This window comes from Manduca sexta, chromosome 22 (genome assembly GCF_014839805.1).
Source record: "Manduca sexta isolate Smith_Timp_Sample1 chromosome 22, JHU_Msex_v1.0, whole genome shotgun sequence".
NCBI lineage: Eukaryota > Metazoa > Arthropoda > Insecta > Lepidoptera > Sphingidae > Manduca > Manduca sexta.
The window spans coordinates 12,402,638-12,416,632 of NC_051136.1; the positions used below are offsets into that span (position 1 = coordinate 12,402,638).

At 36.0% G+C, this 13,995-nt stretch overlaps 1 protein-coding gene across 1 annotated transcript in view; it reads right to left on the bottom strand.

The window, feature by feature from the left end:
- The window catches only part of LOC119190201 (glycine receptor subunit alpha-1-like), a 41,713-nt gene that overhangs the window by 24,420 nt on the left and 3,298 nt on the right, over positions 1-13,995 (bottom strand). Inside the window, exon 2 of the mRNA XM_037441517.1 lies at positions 7,236-7,344. Coding sequence (XP_037297414.1) covers positions 7,236-7,279 — 44 coding nt within the window. The 5' untranslated portion in view covers positions 7,280-7,344. The remainder of the gene's footprint in view (positions 1-7,235; positions 7,345-13,995) is intronic.

Consider the following 13,995-nt stretch of genomic DNA (forward strand, 5'->3'; position numbering starts at 1 on the left):
CAAACAAAATAAATATCAATATTTTACCCACCCGGATAGCAACCACCGTGCGCAAGATGTTAAAACCCGCCATAATGGCTCACGTAAGTGTGTCGCTATCCGGGGTCAGAGACTTTCAGAGACTTTCCCGCCCTCACACCCACCACTACAACTCCTGTAAGCCAGGATCAGCAGTGGCACGCATTTTGTGACACCGAGCAGTGAAGCTCGGCGAGTCTCAGGGAAAACTAATATGTCATTATCCCGCAACGAAATTAATCAAATAGAAAAATAGGGAGGAGTTGGAAATATTAATTGTCCACTTCCCTCCAGAGCAATGCGGGTGACAAAATCATGATGTAAGGAGGCGATTTAACCTCAAGGATAGGGACGTTTATAACTAGATAAGCTAGTTATAAAGCACCACGGATAAAATTAAATGAAAGGGTCCTATCACATGAGCTGTTAGATTTGATTACAATAGGCATGGCAAAAACGCCGAAAAGCACGGAAATTCCGTCTAGTCTCAACAAGGTCCATGTAGTATACAACCCCGGATGTTATTTGCATACTGTTTAACATGATGTTGCGCTCTTCATGCCAGAAACCACACTCCCAAAGTACGTGATGAGCAGATTGTTCAACCTCGTAACCAGGTGTAGAGCATGGGCACGCAGGAGAATCAACCAGTCTAAATGAGAACAGTTTACCCTTAAAATTACCATGGCCGGTAAGAAATTGCGATACACAGTAATCTATTTCTAGCCAAGTTTTAATTAGGCGATCGCGAACGTACGGAAAGTATTTATATAAATGACGCCCTTTCGAAGACGAGTCCCACCTACATTGCCATTCATTTAATAACTCGTTGTGTACATCAGTGTGCGGTTTAAATAGTCTATCGATTCTTAAGAGCTCGCGAGACGTAAGAAACTTTTTCCATATCCTCTCTGGTTGAGTAATACATAGCGGCGCGACGCTGTACCTCCAAATCGACAGGGAGTACACCCGCGAGGACAGGCAAAGCTTCTGTACTAACAGTTCTATACGCCTTGCACAAGAATATCAACGCCAATCGTTGACTCTGGAGCAGTTTCCTGCGCACAGCACCGATAGTTGCCCTATCGGCCCATACAGGTGATCCGTATGTAATGCAAGCTAAGTAAGTCGCTCCATAGATGATTTTGAGCGTAGTGAAAGACAGTCCCCACGTAGAGGTCGATATCCTTGTCAAGGCGTAAAAGTTACGTTTTGATTTTTCCCCGACGTTTTTATATGCTCTAGAAAGGAAAAATTTCGTTCTAAAATCAAACCTAAATAACAAACCGATTCTTTCCTTTTTACAACAATATTATTAAATTTTATTCGCGGCGGTGATTTTAATATACCTTTTAAAAGCAGTTGGAACGTTTTGTGAGGTGCGAATGTAAGGCGATTTCTTTCACCCCATTCAGATATTAATTGTAAACACGTATCCGCCAAACTTTTCTATCCGGGGTCAGCCTGTGTTTGTCCGATTCCAACAGGCCGGCATAATCGTGTCGACTGTCGAGGGGTAATCATCTCTCGTTAGTTGACATTGGACCCCATCCCATTTACCATTAGGTACAGTGGGTACACTTAGCCGTGGCCGTATGAAACAAAATAACCTTCGAGTATTGTATGTAATTACTGCGTTTTTGGGATTGTATTGTATTTCCTACAAAATAGTTGAGGCCGATGGCTGGCACATGCGTCATACTCGTAAACAACTGCTGCTTGTGTGGACTGTTCTCCATTACATTTACTATATTTAAGTACTAGGGGTAGTTAGAGAATTTCAGGTTCAATTATTTCATGATTCCTGAAAGGGTTGTGCATTTGTATGGAAATTCATAATTCATTTCAAAAAGTTTGTATTTTTTTTCTCTGTATCATACACTGTAGCCTATACATTGACTGACTGACTTTAAGCAACATCAGAGCTTCTTGCCCGTCCTTCTCTGGAAGAACTGCTTTCCGAAATAGTGTTATAGTTAATATTGATGGAATTAAAAAATTTACAGGTTTGAAATAAATTAATTAATTTCATTTCAATTAATTCTATTATCATGGGTGTTCCTACAATCTCAGCGTTAGCCTTTACACCAAAACCGCTGTCAACACTCCAAAAAAAACATATGGTACCCAAGTATTCCAAAACACCACAAAACATATTTCTCAAATATAAATCACTCCAAAGAAATATGGGACGGAATCTCTTGCACCCTTCGGTAATGCTACCCATTATGTTGCCTCAGGGAAATCAAGTTTATTGGCCGCTGGGTTATAAATGCAAATACAAAAATGACGTGAGAAGTGCCCCATCCGGGCCAAGGCAGCGTCATCGATTCGTGTTACTTGCACGCCAACATTCTATATTTAGTATGTTTGAATATTGATTGCACTGTCTAATGGGGTGAAATGTGTCAGGGTTTGCAATGAATGGACGTTTGCGAAAGGTCCTTCGGCTGTTTGTTTTGGTTAATGGGATCAAGCAAGGAAAATTTTCAAACTTTAAAAGTAGGTTTTTCTATGATGTATTGCATTAAAATGTTAATGTTTTAAGATCATCCATAATATTATCTGCATTGTGAATACGTATTCAGGTTCTCAAAGACGATCGTTCACTAATGTCCATGCATAGTAATCCATTGCATTTTTAGCACTACTGACCCACGCAGCGAATTGCGGTAATTTATTTACAAAGATTTCATATGGCTACTATAGCAATCTTTGTTCCCAGTTTGATCATCATCATAATAATTGTAGAAGACTATATTTATATACATAAGGAAAAAAACAAAGGTCTCACGTCATACACATTTCTAGGAAATATATTTATTTGATGTTGAAATTTTCATACATATGATAATGTATTACTCCTTATTGTATCAACTGTATACTCATTGTTCAAATACGCATAACTCTTGTTTAACTTTGGTTACCGTTGACATATTCGTGACTTTGATATTGTGAGTTAAAATGGTATACCACAATTTAATGTTACTCAGTGTGACACGTGTTTTAAGATTTCCATGGGAAAATTCTAGTACATTTTTAGTAAACATACGGCGAATTTTTTTTAGCCTATATCTAAAGTCGGCGATTTGCTTTGACTCGGACATTTGTCGTCTATTTCATGGTTTTGGAACTTCGAAATTTGTTGGTTAACCATAAAAAATCTCAACTTCTCTTTTGCCAGTTGACCAGTATCCAAATTCTAGAATATCGTATTATTTTGTACACTGATTCAAATGTTAGATTAAAGCTAGACCAACACTTGCAAGAAAAGCCATAAGATCGAGGAGATACAGCTGATTTATTTGATTAGCACGATAACCTCGTGCCAAACGATTTGTGCAGGAAATCACCCCACCTCAGGGAACGATGCTATCTGCCCTTGCCCACCATTGACCTTCGTATAATTCATCATACTGACAGTGACTGAAGTGTTGAGCATGTCCGTCGTGGCTGCAACCATTAATCAAAGTGACCTTGATATGGATATAATCACAAAGCCTAGTCTGAATATCGATTTATGTAACAGTGATTGTGGACTCATTGCTTTTGTTAGTATAATTTATGGTGTAGACAGCAATTTTCGAACAATGGATAAATGTGATAAAAATAAATAGGTTTTTGACAAATATATCTGCAGCATGTTTCTTTGGGTTTATGTTATAAGTTCTACTTGAAGGATCAAGTCCAAATCATGTTAGATTTTAAAAAGTTTTTGGAAATGGAACCCAAGTTTTAACAGACCATTTCAGTAAATCCACGAGAAGTGCTCACGGCCACAACACCTAATTTATTAGATTCGATATAATCTAGTGGCAGATAAGCGACACAGTATTACCCTGATTGTCTTGAATCGGCGAGATTGATGGCATGACCATTCCATCGCGAAGACCACCTTGAACTTTAGCCAACTACACTTAAGGCCAATGGAATGGTGCACGCTATACTGCAGATGTTATTTTGGGCAAGTTATATAAATTGAAGGCATAAATTGTTTATTTTTACAGGTCTGCAGTCTTCGTTCAGGAAACTCGTATTTTTTGCACTTGAGTTATAGAAACAGGAACGGAAAAGACTTTACTAAAAATAATAATTGTGTAATATGGAAAACCCACACTACAAAAATAGGGAAACAAACTAGTTGTTTTTTTTTTTAATATTTAGGTACATATTTAAGGTTTCCAGATTTTTTACGTTAGATATGCTGTGAAACATTGTCTCTTACTAAATTTCATAATTCTAGGTCAACAAAAAATAACCCATAGATTTTGATTCCATTGTGACATCGCAAACTATGCAACATATACATTCATATCTTTATAGTTTCACAGCTGAAAGATCTAGACTATAGATCCGAATATTTGATATAAATTTCCACTTAATAGGTCCACGTGTGCCTGAGAAAAAGGTACACACAAAAAAGTGATCTATTGCGCGTAAAATTGAGTACAAATCACACTATAAGTAGAATTAATAGCGTCCGTTCCCCTTGGCCGCGAATGTATCGAACGTCCGACACCGGATAGGTGGGCCCTAGACTGGGTGTAGTCTAACGATGTCCACGACCTTCACTGATAAGAAGTGATAAGACGCATCGCACGCGACGCCACTGTTACCGAACACTTAGGAGTTTGTAACTTTTTTATGTATCTATGTTTTATATAGATCATTGCGTAGCTGGCTTAGGTAAAGCAGATAAGGGTTTCGAAGTTGGTTAGGCTTTCGGTCAACCGATAAGGCGAATGAAAATAAATGTACTGGGTTTGAAACTGCCTGATTTGATTGAGTTTGGAATAGTGCCAGATATGATAGACTTGAGTTTATTATATAACGTGTATTGCTTTACCCTGAAAATTATCAGATCCCATATTTTATAGTCTCATGACATCTACAATTTAAAAACATTCTCGTAAGGATAAACAAATTTCTGGGTAATCATCGATCTTCAACACACATTAACTACTTGACTGATCATGAAATCTCAGGGACTTTAGTCTTGTTTACCATGATTAAATATAATCAAAATAATTATTTCTTATGTTTACGTGAATGTAAGACATTGATATAAAACTATTTTGCGTATTTCATAGCGGTTTTTGTATGATAATTTTCTCCCGACTTTGCGAAGAATTTGCATCTTTCGTAGTTACGAGGCGTACCGAAGTGTTGGTCATCCGAAAAATCAAAGTTACAATATCTACCTACATATTACAATTATATATTTTTTTCATGTTTAGCTCATGATGATCCGATCTATGCAGCCCACAGTGTTTTGAATTCTAGCAGCTTGTTTTTTGGGTTCCGATTTAATTATAATATAAAAACCGCGATAAAATCAGCAAAATAGTTTTATTAAATCATATTATTGATCTCTTTAACCTTCTACACTAAACGGGACTTCGACGGTCGGAGCTGGAAAGAAAATCTAAATCGGTAGCATGAGTATCAAGTGGTATACTAAATCTGTTGCGGGACAAACAAGATGGCCGGTGGACCCAGGAATACTATTATGTTCCTTAATTGAATCGTAGTTGTCAAAGCCGGCCTCACTGGATAATTACAGGATGCTTGGGTCACTGCAACTTTTTTATCTGGTCTACGTTGCACCTAATGGAGGGCAGAACAGTCTCATAAAAAAAGTAGCGGCTGATTATATCGGCTTGCCTTATAACTTCAAACTATGCCTAAAATAGTAGTTCGCGAGGAATTTTGTAAATTTTGAAACCAAAAATAGAAAATATGTTCTTATATTTTATGTTTGAGGTTCAAACGCAATTACCTAAAACTTTTCTAGTTGTCATGTTTGATGTCTATGTGTTCTTATGGACGTTTAAATAAGTAAAATTATTTAGCAATAATTTGCCATTTTTTTAATTATAATATGTGTTAATACATTAAAGAAGACGAAGTTCCAATGCGCCAACCTCTGTAAATACTGCCTTGAAAATTCTTTTACTAACTGGAAATTACAATATCCTTTATAACCGGAATATGTAGCTGGTGTGCTGGTTGTAGGATGTATTTTATATCCGCCCGAATAGCGGCTATTGTACACAAGGTGTTAAAACACGTAATAGTGGCTCACGTAAGTGTGACGCGTTTCGGGATCAGCCTGTGTATATCCGGCTGTAACTGGCCGGCATAATTGTATCGACTGCCGAAAGTAATCATATCTCGTCAGTCGACATTCTATTCGACCCACTCCACTTACCATCAGGTGCAGTGAGGTCTTTTTCGCTTTTAACAAACATTCAAACTTTTACACATATAATAATAATAATAAGTTTAGGTACCTATCATAAATAATTAACTGCAAAAAGTACTGATATTATAGAAGCGCTATTTATTATTAGTTCATTACCATACTTAAATGACTAACAAAATAACTTATAAAAATGTCGTTAACGTAATTGAAATATAAAATGTCCGTGCATTTAATTTGGATCAAAACTCTGTGGGGATTTAGTTTATAAATTCAACGCACGTAAGGTGGAAGCTTTAAATATTACAAAATAATATTTTATTCCAACGTCGAGATCCTGTCCCACGCATACGTCCGTGTTTCATACATTCTTGGAATCTGGTGGATTGACGTCACTACGGTGTCTAAATCGTGTCGCGAATATTAACCATGACGAAAGTCTTTCGTGTGGTATACAGACTAGAAAGAATATTGGGGTTGCGCGGTAGCGTAGGGCTGCGCCGACGCGACTGGCAGGGTTGCCATGTAATAGCGGATGATATTGTCGAGACTTGAGACGTGTTGATGGTTTTAGACTATTAGACTACACTCTTTATATTAACTTCTACAATACGTTATATTATTTATGTATTAGTACATACTCCAACATAAACATTAATTTGTGTGTGAATCCAATCGAAAACCTATGGTTTTAAATCCAACTGTTCTTTTCGGAGGCTGTCAATAATTTGAGCCCCACGTGTTATATTAATACAGTGTTTTACATTGTGTAGCCTTATTCTTCGTAATGATTTTAAATTAAAAAACGAAGCGTAAAGAAGCAATTTAGCGGGTGGCATACCTGTGCCAACCGTTCGGGGATCATCTCTTAGCGTTCGACATGTTTTTGGGCTCTTCATTTATCATCAGGTGCAGTTACGTCACTTTGATGATCCTCAATGAAAGAAAATAATTCACTCCAGGAATAAACTTCATCCACAGGATGTCATTGTCCGATACTCAAACAAATACATACCATATCAAGAAAAATAGTGTGGTCGGCCATGTGCAGGGAATCATGGTTGTGAGCAGGGTCTGGACACGAGATGGTCGCGTACGGGGACATTCCAGTGCCGCCGATTAGTCTGCAACAAACATAAGGGACATATTATTAATGGATATCCACATGATAAATTCTACAGATGATCTATCATCTCTATAAATAATTGTAGGTTTAAAGTTCAATTACATATTTAAAATTTAAAATATTTTTGTATTCGTTTTGGAATGATGGGCCAGCCATCTTTTCTTTTCTTGAATTATTTAGAGACTTTAAAACTTCTAAAAAACTATGTTAGCCATTGTAAAATACGTAGAACTCATTTACACACAATTTACAAGATGGTATACAGAGGCTCTGAGAGAACACTTTAGAGGATGTCGATCTGAGGGTTATGTTATGACTTTTCCTCAGAATTTCACGGAAATTTCTAGATCTAGCACATTCCCTCAACAAATTATATCTTCAATAGCATCACACTGTTCACAGTTGGGACTAGAACTTATACCAATAATATGTATAAATTTGTTGAGTGGGACATGTTCACATTGCAGTATATACGTCATTGCAATTAGTTTACCACAAAGTTTAACATTAGCTAAGACTAGCACTTGATCTTTAAAGCAAGTGCAGTGTAGTCAAAACATGACTTGGATCATAGCAACACTGGATCCCTCATACTTCAACAATTATGAACACCTGCCTAAATATTTCTACTCTGAATGTTACTTTCTACACGAAAATAATTACTAATCGTACAAACAGCTCATATCGTCGACAGCGCTTATTACTTAGTAATAAAATATCGATTTACGATCGATACCCAGCGAAGGAAATGGGCGACCCACTGACCACTTGCCTTGTATCTGAAACTTTTAGTATTTCGATATAATATAGTATGATGTTTGTTATATATATTTTTAAATGGATACAGCAACAACCCTACTGAACTTTATGATATGTGAAGTAGAGTCTAGATAGTGTCGATTTACGAGAGACTGTCTCTCGCCAGTCAACGCTATTGTCCCGGTCTGTTTGTAATTGCCCACACGCATGCTGATCCCGGAACGCGGCATACTTGCAAGGGACTCTATATCGGGTTATACACCTTATGCACAATGTTTACAATGCAGGTAAACACAAATATTCTCCCTTGCTAGGTTTACTAGGTATATTGTGTTTACTGTCTATTTCTACAGCAATGTGCATTGTGCATTTTGTTTCAAATTGAATGACAATATTCCTTGGTGAAACTAAAAGTTCGTTGTGACACGTATGTCTGAATTCGATTACTATAATATGAAATGAAATGGAATAATTTATTTGGACCTGTTAAATGTTATACATTATTTAGATTCCGTCAATATTAACTTTACCACCAGTTCGAAAAGCAGTTCTCATCATCAAAAAATCAATCAAAGAACCAATTTTTTGCCATATTATGTGTTCCTGTCTCATGTTATGATAGAGAACGAGCTTATAGGTATATACAAATTCCAGACTCAGGACTGATACTAAGCAGCAACTCGAATTTGTCCGAACCGGTATTTGAACACAGGACTTCAGAGCGGTTGTCGTACCGCGTTCGTAAGAAAACTAGGCCACTGAGACAGTCAAATAATAAATTACTAGCATTTTTTGCATTCCCGAATAAAAATTCTATGCTCCGGTCATAGGTGTCATTTCGGCATATTTCCTAAAGCATGAGAAGTAAACACGAACACGAGTTTACAATGTTTAAATGCATCCTCAATTACTTGACCGCCCACTGGAGTAATGGTCGCACGTTTCTCCTAGTAATCTAGACGTGTCTGAAGTGAATTGTTGTTACTATGTTTAAAGTGCATTGAATACATGTGCCCGAGATTATAGTAAGGTATATTTATTGGGTTATGCGAAGAGTAATTAGCTGGCATATAATAATATCAGCCCTGTATAATATACTGCCCCACTGCTGGGCACGGGCTTCCTATACTACTGAGAGGTATTAGGCCTTAGTCCTGCTGGTCCAGTGCGCATTGGTAGACTTCACGCACACTTAAAATTCCTATAGAGAATTTCTCGGGTATGCAGGTTTCCGCACGATGTTTTCCTTTACTGTTGAAGCAAGCGATGATGTACAAATTATACATGACTTTTAAAAAGTCAGAGGTGCGTGCTATTGGGGTTTGAACCTGTGGGCATTCGTCTCGACAGACCGTTCTACACTCAACTAGGCTACCGCCGCTTAGCTGGCATGATAGTCTTAAAATATGTATAGAAATTCATGTTATTTATGTGCAATTTATTAGTAAAGTAATAATAATAAGTCAGTGACGAGACAATTAAAAAGTAAAACTACAAATAAACCAACTTGCTATAACACAACTATAAGTATTACAACCTATACTAATGTACAAAGCTGAAGAGTTTGTTTATTTGAACGCGCTCATTTCAAGAATTGTTGGTTCGCACTGAAAAATGTTTGTAGTGTTGGATAGCACAATTATCGAGGAAAGTTATAAATTACATAACTCGCTTTGACCAAACACGATTACCTTAAGAGTACCAAACAAATTTCAATGAAATTTAGTATAGTCAGAGTTTGAGACCCTGGGAAGGACATAAGCTACATGATATACAGGTTAAATATATAGCAGGACTTTTATCTCTAAAAACTCTTACATGCGGGTAATACCGCAAGCAAAGGCTAGTAAAGTACCAACATCTAGTAAAGTATAAACATCTCATAAAATTGCCTACAAATTTATATTACAACCATTGCAATAGTTTACTGTGCTCCACATCCTGAGGGAATACATGTATATGTGATGGCTGCTTCAATTATCATTCTCTCACTAACTTATCCAATATTTCAATTACTGAAGCCTAATTTAGTTAAAACATTCCTTTGACTTTAACGAATATATGGTATTCAGTACGGTATTCGTTAGTCAAAGGAACTACGGATTACTAAGACTTGGCTCTGTAAAATAGGTATTTTCAAAGGGTTGCTTGTTAGTGACTGTATTCAGAAAGAAATTGTGTATTGTAGTGTAAAAAGACATTTGAAATAAGACACTAACATCTAAGCTTTTTATAAGTATTCGAGAGAATAAATATTTTTTTTATAAAAATCTTTATATTTAGTAAAAGATTATTCACCCGACGTTTCGAAGACTGCATCTTTCATGGTCACGGAGGGATTTATTTTAATGGCTTACATTCGCGTAAACGTCAGAAATCAATCGTTACATTTAGATTAAAAGGCTCTGGGTTCGATCAGGTCAGGTAATTTTTTTTAACACAATTTGCCAGTCAATCAATATCTAGTAGAGGTGTTTGGCAGAAGGCCATTTTTAAAAAGGCAAATTCTTAAAAATCCCTGAAAAGGTATATTGCGTCTACCTTACATTCGTGTGGTGTAAGAGCAGAAGCAAGCCGTCCTTCGAAATAATAGGTAAGGTCAGGGGACCCCAAACCGTCTGCAGGGGCATATCCGTCTTTTTGCAATTACGGGCGACCAAATCGAAAGAAAGCTTTGATAGCTGTATATATTGGATTTGTTCAATTTCTTGTCTATACGACTATCGGAATTGTCCTTCGATTAAAATGCCCGGAATAGCAAAAAGACGGATAAACCCCGTACGGAATAGGGCCCTCTGACCTTACTTATTATTAGGTAACCCATTTGTGTTATACACTTCTCTATTATTGCACTAAGACAAATACATCGGAATTAATTTGGTTCTTTACGTAATCAAGCGAAGATGAACTGATTATATTCACTATTCACAAACCCTACGTAACTTAATTAACAATCACGCAGTTATACTGTATAATAACATTATTAACAATAACAACAGGGTTTCTAATGGTATTATCTTTGAGATAATCATCATTGCTAATGAAGTTATCATGTCAATCGAAAAGAGCTCTTACATAGTAAATGTAAGATTCATTTTTACTTGTTCCTTAAACATTTAGTATGAGATTATAATGATTTGTGTAAAAGTGCATCGTGCTGAGTTAATAAGAAACACAGGCCATGTAGTAAATAGGCAGTTTATTTCAATTATCACTAACAAAGAAGGAAAGTGAGTTTATAAAAAGGTATACTCATGACCTATGACTACTAAAATTATTCCAAAAAATATTTATCTTACGAGAAGCTATAGAGTTCCTGAATCACAGGCCATATTTTTTTTGCATTGATAAACTTTATTCTGATGAATTTACCGTTTTTCATGAGGGTAGAGCCTCGAACAAAAAATAAAACCGACATAATTTATCTCTTGGAATCAATACATCTAATAGTAGTTTAAACTAAATTAAGTTTTGAATTTGGTAACTTTCTCTAAAACAGAATGCCAACAGTTACTATTCTAAGTAATATTAGATTCAAAGGTAATGAGAATTATCAGGACGGCGAGCGCGGTGGAATACCAAAGAATAGGTACTTAGTAATTCAAGGTGTTAGACAGTGTTTCTGCTGTTTATGGGCGGTCGTATTGCTTACCATCAGGTGAACGGCAAGCTCATGGCGTCATTCAAAGCAATAAAGCAAGCAATATAATATAACACGAAAAATTGGGTAATTAAACAGTCAAAAGATTGAAGAAGTTAGAATTTTATCCCAAGCTTTGATACCTACAGTAAACCATCGCGTGTTTAAGGTATATAACTGACGTGTATGACAACTTGGATGACAAACATAATGTGTATCGCGTGCTCCCGGTTAGGTACAAATTAAATTTGAATAAGTGAATTGTCTTGTATGAAACCGATTGTGGCTTTAGTACTTTGCATGTTAGTTTCAAGGACGTTGTAACATGAAACTGGTAATATGGAATTTTAATTATGAATTTTGACAGTCAAAAAGGTGAAGCCGAAAGTTAAATAGCTAACTTCACAACTCTAAATGGTACAAATCACTTTGCAGACATACAGTGCTATTACAAAAAAAAAATCTTGTACTATCAATACTACACTTAGAAAGACACTTTTCAAATCAAAATTTTTACGTGCCAGACAGTTTTGATACTTACTAACAAGTGACAAAATGATCCATTATTGCTTACCTGAAATATAAACTCAGTCCTCAGACCTATAAAACAAACTGATCCTATAATTAGATTCCAGAGGAGTGTCTACGCTTGAATTCCCGAATGTCCTACAAAACTTAGGGATCAGACTTGTTATAAACGAATTTCGAAACTGATACTAATAGAATTTCTTATATCTCTTCAAATACGAGGGTGGAATCGGTAACTTTCAGAATTTAGAAATCAACCAATAAAATGAGGGAATCATAAATTTTGGATGAGGTTTTGTGTTTATACTACTGCCACACTTCTTTCTCTTAAATATTTAATAGTTTTCTTTCTTTCTTTTTTTTCTAAATAAATGGCCAATTTTTTTTGCTGTTTCATTATTGGATAAAAGCATGGGTTACAGAAAGTGTGTTTTATATCATAAAAAAGGTTTAATGACAAATATAGTATACAGATGTTTACAAAACTAAATCTCATATCTCCATCTAAAGCCAATATGTGATAATCAATACAATTGTTAGTATTTACTTTCAAATACATATCGTTTATAAATTTGCATGCTGTGGTCTCCTTTAATTGAAGAGTCACGTCACATTGCTAATTGTAAAAATGCTACTTTTTTTTTAATATATGCCGTGTATCCTTCCTTGGAGGTCCTTAAATAAATAAATAATATACCAGTACAACCACTGTGTTCAACTGGCTTCAACATATGTTCTGCAGTATATAAAAACAGAAAAGTCCCTATAATATATCATCATATAACCGGTCCATTTTTCACTACCCTCAAGGAAGCCGATCTAGTCAGTAAATCGTCAGTTCCCCTTGAGTCCACTTTACGCCTGATTTCGTGCTTATCCTTCCCGGATGAGGCGAGCGCTACTGGTCAGGTAATTGCACGTTCCTATGTCTGAGAAATGTCAACGACAAACGTATTGGTGATGTAATGATCATTACTTACGGTATGCGCAAGACCTTACGTGTATGAGTGATGAACTTTGTAATCACTTTTAATTTGCGTGATGAAATTCTTACTGACTCACAATATCTTAACAATATAACTGCGGCGGTTTAATATGCTTTGATAATGAAAATCAACGCACGAAATGCTGAATCGATTCCGATGAAATTTAGCATACAGATAGACAGTGTCGTGAGTTATGAGGTAGGCTACCTTTTATTCCTTCAAGCTGTACACTGGTCTCATAGAAGTATACTATAGTAACTCTTATTACTTTAGACAACGCTCATGTTGAACCAGCAGTATTGATTTTATGTTATTTTGGTCACGTGTTAATTTAACATTATAGGAGAACGAAAACAAGTTATTTAAAAAATTCTCTTAACCTAATTCTAAATATGATAAATACGAAAAATAATCTATTGGTGTTTTGAAAAACCTGATTTGGATGCGCAGTTGAAGCATTGTATGTTCTTTTTTTATATTTCAAATTTTTTATACCTTAGATCTATTATAGTATGAATAATGAATAATTATAGCTACTTAAACGTTAACGGTTTCGATGGTTAACTGCATAAATTACCGTGCAATAAATATTATAATTAACATAGTAGACTGCCTCGATGGCGTAGTTGTGTTGCGTTATAATTATCACGCTGAGGTCTTAGGTTCGAATCCTGGGTCAGGCAAAGTAATGTTGGATTTTACTGCTCGATATTACACTGGAGTCTGGAAATGGCAC